Here is a 17,422-nt window from a genome sequence, read left to right as displayed (position 1 = left end):
ACTGTAAGAAAGGTCACCTTTAGTGCATGAGCTCACCCCAGTGAGAATTCCAAAATTAACATTCAATATGAACATAAAATACCACAGCCATACTTCATTATATAAATGAACAGTTTACTTATTAGAAAAAGACAAATATTAAATGTACATAGAGTATAACAGTGTACAATGATGTTTGACTACTTTTGGTGTTCCTAGCTTTTGAGCATAGGGTCTGCTCTGTGCCAGAGTGCGCTCTGGGAGGTCGTAAATTTAGAGCGTTTCGCTCTCGGAGGGTTCACTGAATGCTCTGGCAGAGGCATAGGGTTGATCCGAGCGTTCTGACCTCACAACGTTAGTCAAGCACCCAAGCGAACTGGCTAATATTGGCTAACTTGCTAGCTACTTCCAGACACAAATGAGAGAACACATCACTCTGACCATTGTACTCGCTCTAGCAGAGCTGTTATCCCAGAGCTTTGGTAACTGTGCTGCGGACGACAATTGATTTACACTTTTGCCGGCGTATACTGACACCGGCCATATTCAATAGGTGTTGAGCGTTCGTAAATTAATCAACTATTCTGCGCGAATTTACGAACGCACCCATAATCTCAACTACTGACAGACTGTCAAAATCACTGTGATGAACAGTTGACAATCGATACTATGTTTAGTGAAAATTGGCATCTAAATTGGGCCAATCTATTTTATTCAGCTGCCAACACAAGGAAAGCATCTAGCTACAAATGCAGCCATCACATCTTATTTTGAAAAACCAAGGGTCGACCTGCACTGAAATCTTAATTAACAGATTAATTGGTTTATAGTTACACTAGCTGGCTTTAAATTTAGGATAGGCATAAATTACCTAAATTGAGAGGTAAGGGAAATAATTTAAGAGTATGTTTAAAATCCACAGTGGCTGCAGAACGCTTGTATACATTAACGGTTATCAATGGACAGCATAGCTCCTGGCTCCATATATTTTTTTTGTCACCATATTATTGAGAGAAAAATAAACAGGAAAGGAATTCGTCAGAAGATGACTGACATGTACACTGGCGAATGATAATGTAGGGAATAAAATACGGTAGCCAATTGGGTTTAAGAAGAACGGCGGGATTTCCTGTGCGTTACCCAATCTTGGAGACCCCACCCTTTGTGTTTCCCGCACCGTCAATCAAAATAGAAACAATTGACTAGAATCACCGATTGCAGCCAGCCTTCGATTACTGTAATCATGTTTCGCTTGTGGTAATACAGAGATTCTGCGAAATAAAATAATTCACGCAATGACTGGTATGTAATGTTCAACCTAACCATCGGTATGTTTGCACCCTTTAGCTAAGCTAATGTTAGCTAGCTGTTTTAATATTTTTCCAACAGCTTAGCCAACAGTGAACGTTAGCCTGCATGCTAGCCACAACTACAACATACGTAGCTAGCTAAGGCTTCAGACAGTTTGATCAACTCCACACCGCAGCTGTAATGGAGGTCAGTCCAGCTTGAAGTGTTACGTTATAGCTAGTGGAATAGCTAGAAACAAATTTGCTGCCGTTTCCCGTGTGGAGATTTAACTTAACTCTGGTTTGTTTTGCTCCGTTTCCTCCATTCTGTACCTTGTAACGTTAGCCCCAGAACAGCCAGTGAAACAAGAGGAAATGGCTGCCTTGGACGTGGACAGCAGTCAAAGCGAGTTTCTGCAGCAAGACTGTGGCACAGGAGATCAGGTAGCTAACGTTGCTATTTAGAAATTGCCCTCGTATTCTTCTCGGTTAGGGTTTCAGTAAGTGCGTGGTGCTTTGTGAAGTTCACACGTTTTAACATTTGTAGTAAAAGTCGAACTTCCTGTATGGCACCGGACTAACGGCCACCCACTTTCTTCCTTTTAAACCCGCCCATTGTGGGTAGGACACTCAGTCGTCATCGCTCGCTCTGCTGGCAGCTACCTGCAGCAAGATCGAGTCGGCATCATCAGATGGGGGTAACGGTGCTGCCGCTGCAGTGGTAAGTCACCACCACTGGCTCTGCAATAATGTAGACGACCCCAAAATATAGCTATCTTTTATCAATAGAACGCGAGTTGTGTCGGCAGAGATATGCCCAAAGGCCTTCATGTAGTGAGCTCATATTTGGTTCACACAATATGAAGTTAGGGTTCTCATGCACCTTCTAGACAAACAATACTCTGGTCATTAAACACCTCTAAACCAATCTTCAAATATGTTGCTAAATCGTGTGAACAAGCAGCACCAAGCTCTTATTCCTATATTCTTCATGAATGGTGATAACTTTAGCGATTTATTTTTTAATACACGTAGTTATTCATAACTAATCATGCTATGGCTTTTCCAACTGGCTGAATACAATAAATAATTGGCTTACTGTTTTTTTAATGTAAGTAATTATTTCACTGCTATCTCTAACATGACATACTTCATCTCAATGTTGCAATCTGCATCTTAATGAGGCACCTTCTATGCAAAGGAATAGTTTTTATTCACTAAAACAAGACGTTTTATCCTGCAGACGACAGACCTAACATCCATCCAGTTAACAGGGAACCCAGATAGATGGGAGGTTTTGACCCCCACAACAACACGGAAGGAGGAACCTGGCGCGGTCCATATCCAGAGTCGGGGGATCGTGACATCAAACGGACAGTATGTTCTTCCTCTCCAGAACCTTCAGAGCCAACCGATCTTTGTGACATCAGGAAGCGACACCTCCGCCAACACAGTGCCTAACATTCAGTACATTCAGACAGCTGATGGACAGCAACTGAGCTTCTCCACCTCCAGTGAGGACGGGGCCACTCTGAGCCAAGATGCCACAGGGCAGATCCAGATCTTGCCTGACGGAACTCAGACTATAAGTGTGACTGGGGCCGGAGACATCCTTACTAATAACCAGAACCTCATATCACAGACTGGTCATGTCCAGCAGATCCAGGGTGTTTCTATCGGCAGCTCCACCTTTAACAACCAGGGTCAGGTTGTCACTAATGTGCCTATGGGGTTGCCAGGGAACATCACCTTTGTCCCCATTAGCAGTGTGGACCTGGACTCCCTGGGCCTCTCTGGTGCTCAGACTATAGCAACAGGGGTCACTTCTGATGGCCAGCTCATCATGACCAGTCAGCCTGTGGACAGCTCTGAGAGTTTGGAGAAGACAGGTGACCAGCACTCGCAAACACTGTCTGTAAATGACTCGAATGCTAATGCAGACATGTATGTGCCAACGTCCTCCGCCCAGCTGCCTGAGGCCATGGATGAGACGGGTGTCCTAACCCAAGCCCCAGAGCAGACAGACCCCTCTGGTCTCCAGGGCTACATTCAGCAGAACCAGGTCCAGAACATCCAGGTGTCCTCAGGCCAGTCCATCATCCAGCTGCAACAGGTGCCAGTCCAGACCAGTGATGGTCAGCTGGTGCAGGCAGCAGGGGGACAGACCATGCAGAACGTTCAGCTCATCAACCCAGGGACCTTCATCATCCAGGCCCAGACCGTCACGGCCTCAGGGCAGATCCAGTGGCAGACCTTTCAGGTGCAGGGGGTCCAGAACCTCCAGAACCTCCAGCTGACCACCAACCCAGCCCAGCAGATCACACTGGCCCCATTGCAAACCCTGTCTCTGGGCCAGGGAGAAGCGCAACAGATCCCCAACCTGCAGACTGTGACTGTCAACTCTTTGGTCCAGGCAGGCATTCAGTACCAGCAGGCAGAGGACACCAACAGCCCTGGAGGTATGGTCTCCTCCTGCATCATGTACACATCCAGCAGACATAAACACCATAATAGTTAGTAACACTGGTGGTTGTACAGCACATTTGAAAGTTTTCACACCCCTTGACTTTTTCCACATTTTGTTGTGCTACAGCCTGAATTTAAAATCGATTAAATTTAACTTTTTTGTCACTGGCCTACACACAATACTACACATAATAATGTCAAAGTGGAATGATGTTTTTTGAAATGTTAAAAAAGTTCATCAATAAATAAAATAAAAAAATGTCTTGAGTCAACAAGTATTCAACCCCTTTGTTATGGCAAGCCTAAATAAGTTCAGGAGTAAAAAATATGCTTAATAAGTCTCATAATAAGTTGCATGGACTCACTGTGTGTGCAACAGTGGGGGCTGGTGGGAGGTGCTATAGAAGGATGGGCTCATTATAATGGCTGACATGGAATGGTATCAAACATATGGAAACTACATATTTGACACCGTTCTATTTATTCCATTCTAGCCGTTACAATGAGCCTGTCTTCCTATAGCTCCTTCCACCAGCCTCCACTGGTGTGCAATAAGTGTTTAACATGATTTACTACCTCATCTCTGTACCTCACACATACAATTATCTGTAAGGTTCCTCAGTCGAGCAGGGAATTTCAAACACAGATTCAACCAAAAAGACCAGGGAGGTTTTCCAATGCCCCGCAAAGAAGGGCACCTATTGGTAGATGGGTAAAACAATAAATGATATCCCTTTGAGCATTGTGAAGTTATTAATTACACTTTGGATGCTGTATCAATACACTGTCACTACAAAGATACAGGTTTCTTTTCTAACTCAGTTGCCGGAGAGGAAGGAAACAGCTTAGGGATTTCACCATGAGGCCAATGGTGACTTTAAAACAGTTACAGAGTTTAATGGCTGGTTAGGAGAAAAGTGCGGATAGATCCACAAAGTTGTAGTTACTCCACCATACTAACCTAATTGCCAAAGTGAAAAGAAGGAAGCCTGTACAGAATACAATTATTCTAAAACATGCATCCTGTTTGCCACAAGGCACTAAAGTAATACTGCAAAAAAATTGTGAAGCTATTCACTTTTTGTCCTGACTAAAGTGTTATGTTTTTGTGCAAATTCATTGCAACACATTACTGAGTACCACTCTCCATATTTTCAAGCATAGTGGGCGGGCTGCATCAGGGTATGGTATAACTGTAATCATTAAGAAATGGGGAGTTTTTCAGGATTAAAAAAATAAACGGAATGGCGCTAAGCGCAGGCAAAATCCTAGAGGAAAACCTGGTTCAGTCTGCTTTCCACCAGACACTGTGAGATCTAATTCACCTTCCAGCAGGACAATAACCTTAAACACAAGGCCAAATCTACACTGGAGATGCTTACCAAGAAGACAGTGAATGTTCCTGAGTTTCCGAGTTACAGTTTTGACTTAAATCGGCTTGAAAGTCTATGGCAAGACCTGAAACTGGTTGTCTGGCAATGATCAACAACCAATTTGACTGAGCTTGGAAGTATTTTTAAAAGAATAATGGGCAAATGTTTTCTCAATCCAGGTGTGGAAAGCTCTTCGAGACTTATCCAAATCGCGGCCCAAAGGTGATTCTAACATGTTGCCTCAGGGTTGAATACTTATCTAATCAAGATATATTAGTGTTTTATTTTTCATACAAAACAATGACAATTAAATGAATTTGAATCACACTTTGTAACACAACAAAATGTGTAAAAAGTGAAGGGGTGTGAATACTTTCTGAAGGCACTGTATGTAGGAAACCATGGGGGTCTGAAAAAAATGACCATCCCCAGGAAGTAGACTACAGGAAGTATACTATTTAATTATTGAGTCACCTGATATAAGCCTCCTGAGGCATCAGGCATGATTTGCGCTGCTCTGGTGAGGATTATTAGCTGTATATTCTTGTCAAATTTGCAAATATTTTCTTATAAATAAAACAAAGTTGTTAATGTAAGAACACACATTTAACAACAGAACGTGTGTGTGTGTAACAATAACAACATTTTCAGCCGAATAGCTGAAAAATCTGTCTGTGCCCTTGAGCAAAGCACTTAACCCTAATTGTTCCTGTAAGTTGCTCTGGATAAAATCGTCTGCTAAATGACCAAAATGTTACAATTTAAACAATTCTCTGACTATATAATCAACACCCTTTTATAGATCTGTGAGATATAATATAAACAATTGTATGATTAATTCTTTGAAGATTTGAAGGGTGTGTAAATCATAATGGTTTTGTGTCAAGCTGTCCATCCACACATTGTCAAGTTTGAACAGGGGTTTTGAATTTGTTTATAGCCAAACTGTCATGAAATCTTTTTAAAAGCATTTAGCGAAGAAGCACTTTTCACTGTGTGGCTTTTGCAGTCCATTTAGCATGCAATTGTTAAAGGTTGTGTTGGTATTGATGTGTGGATTGATTGGTCTCCCTCCAGACGTCCAGATAAAGGAGGAGCCGGACTCCGAGGACTGGCAGCTGGGCAGTGACTCCACTCTGAACACCAGTGACCTTTCCCACCTGCGGGTCAGGCTAGAGGACGAGGAGGACCAACTCGGCGAGGGGGGCAAGCGGCTACGCAGGGTGGCCTGCACCTGCCCCAATTGCAAAGAGGCTGGGGGGAGGTGAGTGAGCTCATACTGCGTACCCTGCTTATAGTGACTACGCTTACAGTGCTCAACAGCTTATAGTGGTCAGAAAACTCTAGATAGAATCTTTCCTATACGTATGGTGTTTAGAATACTAGTTCCCAAAGTTTTGGGGTCTGAATGGGAAAGACAAATACCCTCCCCCTCTCACCAGCATTGGCACACAAAGGCCCCAAAAAACAGCAAGTACACATCTATACGGCTGTATATGCAGTATATGAGTGTGTTTGTTTGTGTTCTCTCAGAGGATCCAACATGGGGAAGAAGAAGCAACACATCTGTCACATTCCGGGCTGTGGGAAGGTGTACGGGAAGACATCCCACCTGCGAGCGCACCTGCGCTGGCACTCAGGGGAGCGGCCCTTCGTCTGCAGCTGGATGTACTGTGGGAAGAGGTTCACACGCAGCGACGAACTGCAGAGACACAGAAGGACACATACAGGTGCACCCTCCGTCACCTCAACATTTGCATTACATTTTACATTTTGAAAACCTACCTTGTAGGTTGCGCTTTTCACCAATGTAAAGTGTCCTCTTCTGTCTTTGGAAAGATATCATTCAGTATAATAGCATTAGTCCTGTAAAACGGATTACATAATGAGTTCATAGTAGTGATGTAGAAGTGACATGGTTTGGTCTGTCCTACTGTTAAAACTTGTCTGGTTTCTCTCTCTCTCTGACAGGGGAGAAGAAGTTTGTCTGCCCGGAATGTTCCAAGCGCTTCATGCGGAGCGACCACCTGGCCAAGCACATTAAAACTCACCAGAACAAGAAAGGAGTCATGAACTCTGTGAGCAACGCGGTGGTGGGCTCCATGGAGTCCGCGGGCTCGTCAGACAGCATCATCACGGCGGGCGGCACCACCCTCATCCTCACCAACATTCAGCAGGGCTCCGGTAACTCCCAGGACATCCTGGCCAATGCTGAAATCCCACTACAACTGGTCACTATAGCAGCCGGAGAAGTCCTAGAGATGGCCGAGTCACAGTGACACTCACTTGCTCATCACTCATTTTCCCTGCTTATATATATATATATTAGTACCAGTCAAAAGTTTTTTACACACCTACTCATTCCAGGGTTTTTCTTTATTTTTACTATTTTCTACATTGTGGAATAATAGTGAAGACATCAAAACTATGAAATAACACATGGAATCATGTAGTAACCAAGAAAGTATAAAACAAAACAAATATATATTTTATATTTGAGATTCATCGGAGTAGCCACCCTTTGCCTTGATGACAGCTTTGCATTCTCTCAACCAGCTTCATGGGGTAGTCACCTGGAATGCATTTCAATTAACAGGTGTGCGCTGTTAAGTTTATTTGTGGAATTTCTTTCCTTAATACATTTGAGCCAATCAGTTGTGTTGTGACAAGGTAGGGTTGGTATACAGAAGATAGCCCTATTTGGTAAAAGACCAAGTCAATATTATGGCAAGAACAGCTCAAATAAACAAAGAGAAATGACACTAGGTCATCATCATTACTTTAAGACATGAAGGTCAGTCAATGCGGAACATTTCAAGAACTTTGCACGTTTTTTAAGCGCAGTCTCAAAAACTATGCTTCACAGAGTTCAAGTAACAGACACATCTCAGCACAACTGTTCAGAGGAGACTGTGAATCAGGCCTTCATGGTCGAATTGCTGCAAAGAAACCACTGCTAAAGGACACCAATAAGAAGAAGAGACCTGCTTGGGCCAGGAAACACGATCAATGGACATTAGACCGGTGGAAATCTGTCCTTTGGTCTGATGAGTCCAAATTGGAGATTTTTGTTTCCAACCGCCATGTCTTTGTGAGACTCAGAGGAGGTGAACAGATGATCTCTGGATGTGTGGTTCCCACCGTGAAGAATGGAGGAGATGGTGTGAAGGTGTGGGGGTGCTTTGCTGGTGACACTGATTTATTTAGAATTCAAGGCACACTTAACCAGCATGGCTACCACAGCATTCTGCAGCGATATGCCATCCTTTTTGGTTTGAGCTTAGTGGGACTATCATTTGTTTTTCAACAGGACAATGACCCAACACACCTCCAGTCTGTGGAGTGTGATGGAGTGATGGAGCGCTGCATCAGATGACCTGGCCTCCACAATCACCCGACCTCAACCCAATTGAGACGGTTTGGGATGAGTTGGACTGCAGAGTGAGGGAAAAGCAGCCAACAAGTGCTCGGTGTATGTGGGAACTCCTTCAAGACTGTTGGAAAAGCATTCCTCATGAAGCTGATTGAGAGAATGCCAAGAGTGTGCAATGCTGTCATCAAGGCAAAGGGTGGATCTTTGAAGAATCTATATTTTGAATCAACACTTTTTGCATACTACATGATTTAATGTGTTATTTCATAGTTGTGATATCTTCACTATATTACTAAATAGTAAAATAAAGAAAAACCCTTGAATGTGTAGGTGTGTCCAAACTTTTGACTCTATATATATATATATATATATATATATATATATATATATATATTAGACTAGTAGTCGGTTGCAAAGAAAAGCGTTAAATGTGGTTCCAATACATACGCACTGAAATGCCTTATTTTCTATCATATTGTGGAGTTGAAAAAGGGGAACGGCGCATAGTTTTTAAGCTACTGTCGATTGTTTAAAGGTTTGAGTTAAATGTGTGTTTAAAAAATGGTATAGAAATTAAGCGATTGGTTATTGCCAGCCTGAAACCCTTGTTACGTTTTTTTAATGACAGCCATGGTTAGGTCTGTGTCAAAATCCTTTAAAAAAAAACATTAGTACGGTCTTCCTGATTTATGTTTGTGTCATATTTGTGCTTGCCTAAAACCATCAGCAAGCTTTACCCACATCCTGCTCAGTTGCATCCTGAATAATATTGCAGGTGGCAAAAAGAAAACAACCGCATATTTAAAATGTTGTATAATAATTCCTATTGAACTTCTACAATTGATCGGATGTTGTAATATGCATTTCTTGCAAATCAAGTATTTTTAATGAACAGCTATATCATCGTAAACTGGTTTTATGGTATCTCAAACTCCAAGCTCTTTAAATGGCTTTTTAAATGTGTATAGTGTAATATTCAGATGTGTTTATTTTGTAAAAACGTGATTTCTAAATGACTCACAATTTAGAAAGTCGAGTCATTTTTAGAAAGAAAAAAAGAAGAAGCCATGCTAAGGGGTTGAATTGCCAAATTTGACTTTAATCTCAGGGTGACTTGGTCATGCACGGTAGAACAATCCTCCCCTGTAGCCCCTAGAGATGTTGTGGGGTGTTGTGTAGAGAGGTGTTATTCCATGGACCAAAAGCATAGTTGAATTATGCTGTCACCGTGTTACCTATGCTCTATAAACTGTATGTCAGGGTCCTTAGATGACAACCCCACCCCCTCACCCTTTATGAAATAGTTGGGTGAAGAGATGCGCTCTGTGTCTGCGCCTCGCTCAATCAGCCCTCTAAGACAGAAGTGAAGTGGAATCGCACGAGGCAGTACTCTCTTAATAGCACTCTTCTCTTCATCTGTAGTTTGATCATTCTCTTTTTGTATAAACGTATTTGTATACTGCCCATGTTGGTTATCCTCGTTTATCTCTTGTCAGTAAATGTTTCTGTCTCTGTCTTATTTCTTTTAATCGGAGTGTTATTTTGACTCCCTTTTCTGTAGTAATATATCTATGTTATTATTCAGATTATGAAATGTAAGATTGAAGAAAGTGAATTTGTGTGCATTGTATCTGCTGTTGTAGTGACTGGTTCTGGGAAGTTGTCTTCAACTCAGAAGGCCCCCCCCAGTGGCTTTAAGTCCACCATGATATCATTGAAACGTATTATACCCTGTGTGGTCATTAACAAAACACTATATTATACCTCACAGATTCACATTTAGAAGTGAACATGTCATTTTTACAATCTCAAAAAGTTTCAATTCAGATTCATTATAAACATTTTTGTAACGTGGTATTCATTTCATTGATTTGATTCTGTTTTGCGGGAAACAATTGTACAATGTCCACTTTTTGAGGGCATCTTGTTATTTCATACAAAAATGACTAAACATTACCTGGTAGTACGTTGTCTTGTTATTATTGTACTATTATATTATTATGATGTTATGATATACTATGAAGCGGTTCGTTTTGGACACGCAATCTGATTGGTCAAAAATGCGTTGCAGACGTGGTGTTAGGACTGCATTCGAGTGGCATAATTCTTGAAACGAGAAATTCAGTATTTGTTAAATATGATAATGTTGTTGGGGTAGCGCCGGAAGGGCTGGCAGTTCACGTAGATTTTCTGCACGCTTTCATTGGTCTACTAAAGTGTTGGCACCTCTCTGTTGGCAGTCCAGTCCAGTAGATGTCACTGCAGCCAAAGGAGCAGGAGACAAACTGACCCTCTGACCTTCCTAGAGCCCCCTGCCGTTTCACTCATCAAGCCACTGAACCCTACAGGAGGTAAAAAAAAATATATAGTTACATGTAATGTCCATGAATATGCCTTTCTTAGTTTATGAATTCCAGTTTCCTGACTTTTGATGTCTTTACCTCTGTATAGTGACCCAAACAGAAAAAGGGATTTTCGCAAAAATACATTTTGTATTTTAAAGCTTCATTGAGAAATTATTTATCAAAGTAGGCATATTTATGGGCATACCCAGGCCTTTAAGACATCATGCTATAAAGCAACAATTGGTGTCATATGAAGCTTTACCTCTTGCTCTGTGATATGAGTAGTATTTTGATTTCATTAACTTGTTTAACATTTAGTTATGAATATTGAAAAATATAAACATGAATATTGAACATATGCCATTTTTGATTTGGCTCATTTTTCAATATATTGTTGAAGATAATCTACTCTACGGGCATATTAAAGTTCCAGAGTGTGATCTCTGGTACTTTTCGAGTTATGATCCAATTTGCAAGCATTACCAACAGTGAATGTGAAAATGGACTCAAAATATCCGCCCTCTGCTGGTGATTTGCAGGATGTGCAATGAAACAAGTCAAAGAAGGGCTGTGATTGGTTACATTCCCTACTATGCCAATTTCTCTGTATAAAATGGGCCATAACATAACTTTAAAACTAGCGGAGATCCCATTCTGGAACGTTGATATGCCCATATATTATTTTCAACATTATATTGAAACATTTACCGAACCAAAATGTATTGAAATCAAAATACTACTCATATTACAGAGCCTTTTTTGCTTTGCAGCATCTACAGATGAAACATTATGGAGTCTTAAAGGAGGCCTGGCCAAAATGTAATAAAAATGCAAACTTTGATTCATTACTTCTCAATTAGGCTTTTAGATACAAAGGTAAAATATATGTAAACAATCCTTCCTCCAGAAGACTATTGTATGGATTACATTTTGTGGAAATCCCCCAAATCATGGTATTTTTTGTCTGGGTTTCTTGTGGAATCAATATAATAGGATAAAGGTATTTTACTCATACAAATTTATGAAAGTTTAATAATATATTATCAAAATACATGTAATATTGCAGCACTCCTCTCCAAGCCTTGTTGCAAGAGGCGTTTGAAAAGTGTCCAATAGGCATTTAAAAGAGGCTCACTTTAAAGACATGCACCAAAACTTTGGCTACTACTAAGTATTTTTAAACTTCCCTTTGTCAGCTGGATGTGTCAATGTGTAGTTTGTACATGCATCTATACCTCAAGTAGCCACGAAATCCCTAGTTTGAAAGCGACTGTTTTTCTGTAAGATGTGCTGCGCCATTTTCCTCCACGTGGGCCAGTCCCTTAACAATTCGAGTTCTAGCCAATGAGGGGCTGACCTCACCATTTGAGTGACAGCTAGCAAGACGCACGCAGAGAGAGAGAGAGAGAGAGCAATGACGTGGTGCACATATATGTGATGTAGTACGCAATTTTCGTGGACCACTCTTGTCTCTTGAGCGCTACTTTCAGAACTACTGGCTAAAAAGTATACAAAAGTGCCAGAGAATCTTTACAATTTAAATCTGAAAGTATGCATTGTTTCAGTCACACTATACTGAGTATCCGAAACATTAAGAACAGGTGAAAGCTATGATCTCTTATTGTCACTTGTTAAATTCATTTCATTCAGTGTAGTAGATGATGAAGGAAACAGGTTGAAGAAGGATCTTTAAGCCTTGAGACAATTGAGACATGGATTGTGTATGTGTGGGACATTATTATTTTAGATTGCTCCACAATTTAAGGTTGTTTTGCAGTGCTTTGAATTTGAAACTTCTCGTGTGTGTGGAAAAGCTCTCCAGCATAGTGTTACAATCAAGCCTTTTCTCTGGAGCTGATAGAAAGCATATGCATTGTGCCTGGCCACAGTTATCTCACTACTGCATAGGAACATAACTAAAACCTTGCTGTATGAATGCCTATATTGGACAAATCAGAGTGAAAAGCCCATATGATTTTAAACGTTGAAAGGACACATCTATTTTGCGGTACCTTTCATTTGAATTTAACAAATTCAATTCATTGTAATGCAACACCAAGTGCACCACAAACATTAGAATGACCGTTTGAGTTAATGAAATGTGTCAACAGTATCATCATTTACTTGTATGTTAATTAGTCTAATTCATTTCCCCTGCTCAGTAATACGAATGTTGTAATAATCTCTTGCTCCCCTGCAGGAATGAAATCTGCGATACACCGAGGTGTGGGGAGAGGACAATCTTCTCAGAGAATCATGGACTTTCCAGCCATGGCACACATCGTCTTGAAGATGTACCTATAGTATCCTTTATTGTTGGTTGCAATTAAAGCATCCCTATGAAGTAATATAAAATACTTTTGCCGTTTAAAAATATTTGGAAAGACGTGATGGTCAACCATTCACAAAAATGACTAAGAGGAACTGGCTGGGTTTATGGTAAGTAGCCCAATATTGATCAGTTGAATTTGGACAATAATGTGGCATTTTATCAAATCAATGGTGTTGAGAGACTCGTCAGGTGCCATAAGTAAGTTCTTCATTGTGTTCTCCACTCATTTGTCCTATGTGGTGGAGGTGGTGTAAAACGTTCACCCAAAACTAGTAGGTCTTCCCCTGCGAGCACCTCAACACTGATAAGTAGAAGCGCTTCAGTGCCACCAAGGAGAAGACGTTTCTGCTGGACTTCCCAGATAAAAGCCGCCATCACCGAACGATCCTCCTCGGCAGCCCAGCTAGGAGGGCGAAGGAGGAGTAGAGATCGTTGCGTAGCTGAGCATGACACCGGACTATACGGGCATTCAGTTTCTACAGAAGCATTTACCGTCGTGTGAAAGTTCACTTAGTGTTCACTCGTCTTGCCTGAACCACTCGTTTTATCACAGGAGTAGAAGTGTCTTGATTTACACAAATAAATTGTGTGTGTGGTTTTTAGATCAGATTGAAATTCAAAGATGGTGGAAATAGTGAGATGTTGTGGAGAGACGATACCTTTTTTTTTCCCGAACACAGTCTTGACCTTCCAAAGTTCATGAGCTATTCAAGGCTATATTAGCTGTATTTTCTAACTGTTTGACCTGAGCCATACAGGACCCATCAGGAAGGCGTGTGCTCCATCCACTCATTGTCTCATGAGGGTTTTCAGTCCAGAGATGGCGCTGCCATAGAAGTACCTCTGTTGTTGTGAGTATATTTGAAAGCGTTGCACTTAAAGAGATGGGCACTTACTATCCTGTATCCTGAACATTTGGTGCAGGTAGGGCAATCTGCTGCTTGGATTGACTGTAGCAGACTGTAGCACCAAGTCACAAATAGGACACTTTCTCAGTATAATACTGTACATATCTTATGAAACATGACAACGCTACAGTGGGAAAAGTCTAAGAGTCTGTGGACAAGGGAAATCTTCAGTAAAAGATGCACACTTGAAAGAGTAAAAGGAAAGATTTTCCAGCGGTTGCAATTTAGTCTGAATGTACGTGTTCATCCTTTAAGTTGTTTGTGGTTTTGTAGGGCAAAATGGCTTTTCTATGATAGATTCCTCTACATGCCTACTCTATTTGAATTGCAATGTAATTGCACACGGTGCTCAACTTCAATCATTCCAATTCATGTGCAAAATACATAAATACAATAACTAGGAAGAAGGCATAGACCACATGCTATAATAATGTAATGACATTTCCCACTGTATTTGTGATAGAATACCATAGGGATTATGGATCTCTGCCACGGGGAAGGTAATGAGAACAGTTGGCAGAAATGACTCGTTTCATTATTCCATCCTAAAGATACAGCACCCTTCCAAAAGAGGAGTGTTTCGTCTCTATCCATGACCCATTTTGACTAACTATGTCCCACGGTGTTGTTGAAAGATATGCCTGCAATTTGACACAATCACAACTATTCTGCTTTTCACTGGGAAGAATCAACCATGTCAAAGTACAGTGCCGAGAATCACCGAGGCACAACAGCTGTGCTCATTTTTAACGCATGTATGTCTTGTTGATTTACTGTGCTGCGAACACACGTAGCATTTCAAGTCCTTTTCTATTTGTTTTTTAAAAAAGGTATAGGTATACGGCTGCTTTGTGCTTTACATGGCAATGTTGAGAGCTTGGGACTATTGGGTTCATTTTTTGTCAAAGTCGAGTTATTGACAGGAAAGAAGGAAGGAAGAAGCCACTGCTCCAAAACCCCCATAAAAAAGCCAGACTACGGTTTGCAACTGCACATGGGGACAAAGATCATACTTTTTGGAGAAATGTCCTCTGGTCTGATGAAACAAAAATAGTACTGTTTGGCCATAATGACCATCGTTATGTTTGGAGGAAAAAGGGGGAGGCTTGCAAGCCGAAGAACACCATCCCAACAGTGGAGCACGGGGGTGGCAGCATCATGTAGTGGGGGTGCTTTGCTGCAGGATGGATTGGTGCACTTCACATAATAGATGGCATCACGAGGCAGGAAAATTATGTGGATATATTGAAGCAACATCTCAAGACATCAGTCAGGAAGTTAAAGCTTGGTCGCAAATGGGTCTTCCAAATGGACAATGACCCCAAGCATACTTCCAGTTGTGGCAAAATGGCTTAAGGACAACAAAGTCAAGGTATTAGATTGGCCATCACAAAGCCCTGACCTCAATCCTATTGAACATTTGTGGGCTGAACTGAAAAGGTGTGTGCGAGCAAGGAGGCCTGCAAACCTGACTCAGTTACACCAGCTCTGTCAGGAGGAATGGAACAAAATTCATCCAACTTATTGAGGGAAGCTTGTGGAAGGCTACCCGAAACGTTTGACCTAAGTTAAACAATTTACCGCAATGCTACCAAATACTAATTGAGTGTATGTAAACTTCTGACCCACTGGGAATGTGATGAAAGAAATAAAGGCTGAAATAAATAATTCTCTCTACTATTATTCTGACATTTCACATTCTTAAAGTAAAATGGTGATCCTAACGGACCTAAGACAGGGGATTTTTGCAAGGATTAAATGTCAGGAAATGTGAAAAACTGAGTTTAAATGTATTTGGCTAAGGTGTATGTAAACTTCTGACTTCAACTGTATATAGTACTCTAAATACCCCAATCTATGTTCTTAAGTTCAAAAGAATACAAGATAAAAAATCGCTGACACCATTCAAATCAATGAGTGCTCTGAACTTTAAAGCCAATTATCTCAGAACCATCTTTTTGCAGATAGAACCTTATAGTCCCAAGATCTCAATGTGCTGCTCAATGTACCTTTTGTTCCGCTAGGGCACTCTGTTTCTGAGTCAGTTAGGAAAGTGAAAACTCTCTGAAAGTCTCCTGCTTGGTCTTTCTCCATTCTACATTCCAGACACACTCTTGCCCTTGATCAGCTGCAAAAGGCAGCAGACAGTGGAGCAGATCATTTTCCCCTGGTAAGGAAACACAGCATGGATCGACTCAATAACCTGATATTCCCTGTCTACTGAATATGGCCAATTTTACAGAAGGTCAGTGATTCTTTTTATTCCAGAGACAATTTGGTGACCTCCCTCTGGAGTCCCAGCAGCGCTATGAGAGAGAGTGGAGAGGTAGAGGAAGAGAGTGGCTGTGTTGACATTGTGTTTATGGCTGGCCTCCTCAAGGTGAACAGATACCTGTGGTGGGACAGGGGGGCTATTATGCAAACCTGATAGTGGCCACCAGCGGCGGCCGTGTTCTGCACTTTGTTTTGCTCCTGTTTCCTGCCATTATTTGTCATCAACGTTTATCTGAGGTGTCTGGGTGGATGTTAAATTGAAAGATGCAGACTGTGGAAGAGGGAAGGGGGGTGGGGTTGTAGTTGTGCGGGGAACAGCCCAGCTGCAATTGTTTCATCTAGCTTTCCCCAGCAGAGCGAGGTGTGTTATTCACAGGGTCTAATTAGGTGCTTTCTTGTTTCAGGAAAATTGCTGGTTTGCATCGCTGTTCTCTTACGGGAAGGAGGAATTTCAATGGTATTATTCTTTGTCATCCTTGTTTGTTTAAGAGTTGTTAAGTGACATCTCACAAGTATTTTAAAGCTGTGCTTTGTGAGTGTTTTTAGTTTCTTACCGAATAGATTCTGAGATATTTGTTATAGATTTGAATGTATTGTATTCCATGACCCTTTAACTTTCAGTGGGTGTAGGATGGATTCTATGCCTCTCCTCCTTTTGCTACCAGTATAGTGTTGCCAGATGTCCTGTGGTTGGTGATGACCTTCTGTGGCGGCAGGGTAGCCTAGTGGTTAGAGCATTGGACTTGTAACCGGAAGGTTGCAAGCTCAAACCCCCGAGCTGACAAGGTACAAATCTGTCGTTCTGCCCCTGAACAGGCAGTTAACCCACTGTTCCTAGGCCGTCATTGAAAATAAGAATTTGTTCTTAACTGACTTGCCTAGTTAAATAAAGGTAAAATAAAAATATTCTAGAGCTAAAGTAATTTTGATGCTAAAGATCAAGCATGAACATTTTTCAAATTGTGAATGCAGAGGAGCCCCCAAGCCCTCTATGTATGTGTTCTAGGTTCCCCGCAAGTGGCAAGAGCTGGCCTTTTAATAATATTCAGCTTGATGAAAACAATTTTAGTGTGGAACAGAATA

The 17,422-nt window shown here is 41.3% G+C and overlaps 2 protein-coding genes across 6 annotated transcripts in view; both read left to right on the top strand.

The window, feature by feature from the left end:
- LOC115109235 (lysosomal cholesterol signaling protein-like) overlaps window positions 1-13,170 on the top strand; it is a 110,347-nt gene extending 97,177 nt beyond the window's left edge. The window contains exon 15 of the mRNA XM_065012709.1: window positions 13,050-13,170. Within this exon, the coding sequence (XP_064868781.1) occupies window positions 13,050-13,155 (106 nt within the window). The 3' untranslated portion in view covers window positions 13,156-13,170. The remainder of the gene's footprint in view (window positions 1-13,049) is intronic.
- Window positions 1,120-10,443, top strand: LOC115109176 (transcription factor Sp3-like). 5 transcript variants are annotated; one of them, XM_029633864.2, is made up of 8 exons: window positions 1,121-1,281; window positions 1,369-1,476; window positions 1,615-1,712; window positions 1,894-1,989; window positions 2,512-3,727; window positions 6,185-6,371; window positions 6,641-6,837; window positions 7,079-10,443. In XM_029633864.2, exons 3-8 carry the CDS (start codon window positions 1,644-1,646, stop codon window positions 7,384-7,386), a joined length of 2,073 nt encoding a protein of 690 aa, XP_029489724.1. In that variant the 5' UTR covers window positions 1,121-1,281; window positions 1,369-1,476; window positions 1,615-1,643; the 3' UTR covers window positions 7,387-10,443. The 5 variants fall into 5 exon arrangements, with proteins under 5 accessions (XP_029489698.1, XP_029489707.1, XP_029489724.1 ...); XM_029633838.2 differs by lacking the exon at window positions 1,369-1,476 and having other exon boundaries at window positions 1,120-1,281; window positions 1,903-1,989; XM_029633847.2 differs by lacking the exon at window positions 1,369-1,476 and having other exon boundaries at window positions 1,120-1,281; window positions 2,536-3,727.
- Window positions 13,171-17,422: the final 4,252 nt, after the last annotated feature.

This window comes from Oncorhynchus nerka, linkage group LG3 (genome assembly GCF_034236695.1).
Source record: "Oncorhynchus nerka isolate Pitt River linkage group LG3, Oner_Uvic_2.0, whole genome shotgun sequence".
In the NCBI taxonomy this organism is placed as follows: Eukaryota; Metazoa; Chordata; class Actinopteri; order Salmoniformes; family Salmonidae; genus Oncorhynchus; species Oncorhynchus nerka.
This window is presented reverse-complemented; position numbering and strand designations above follow the sequence as displayed.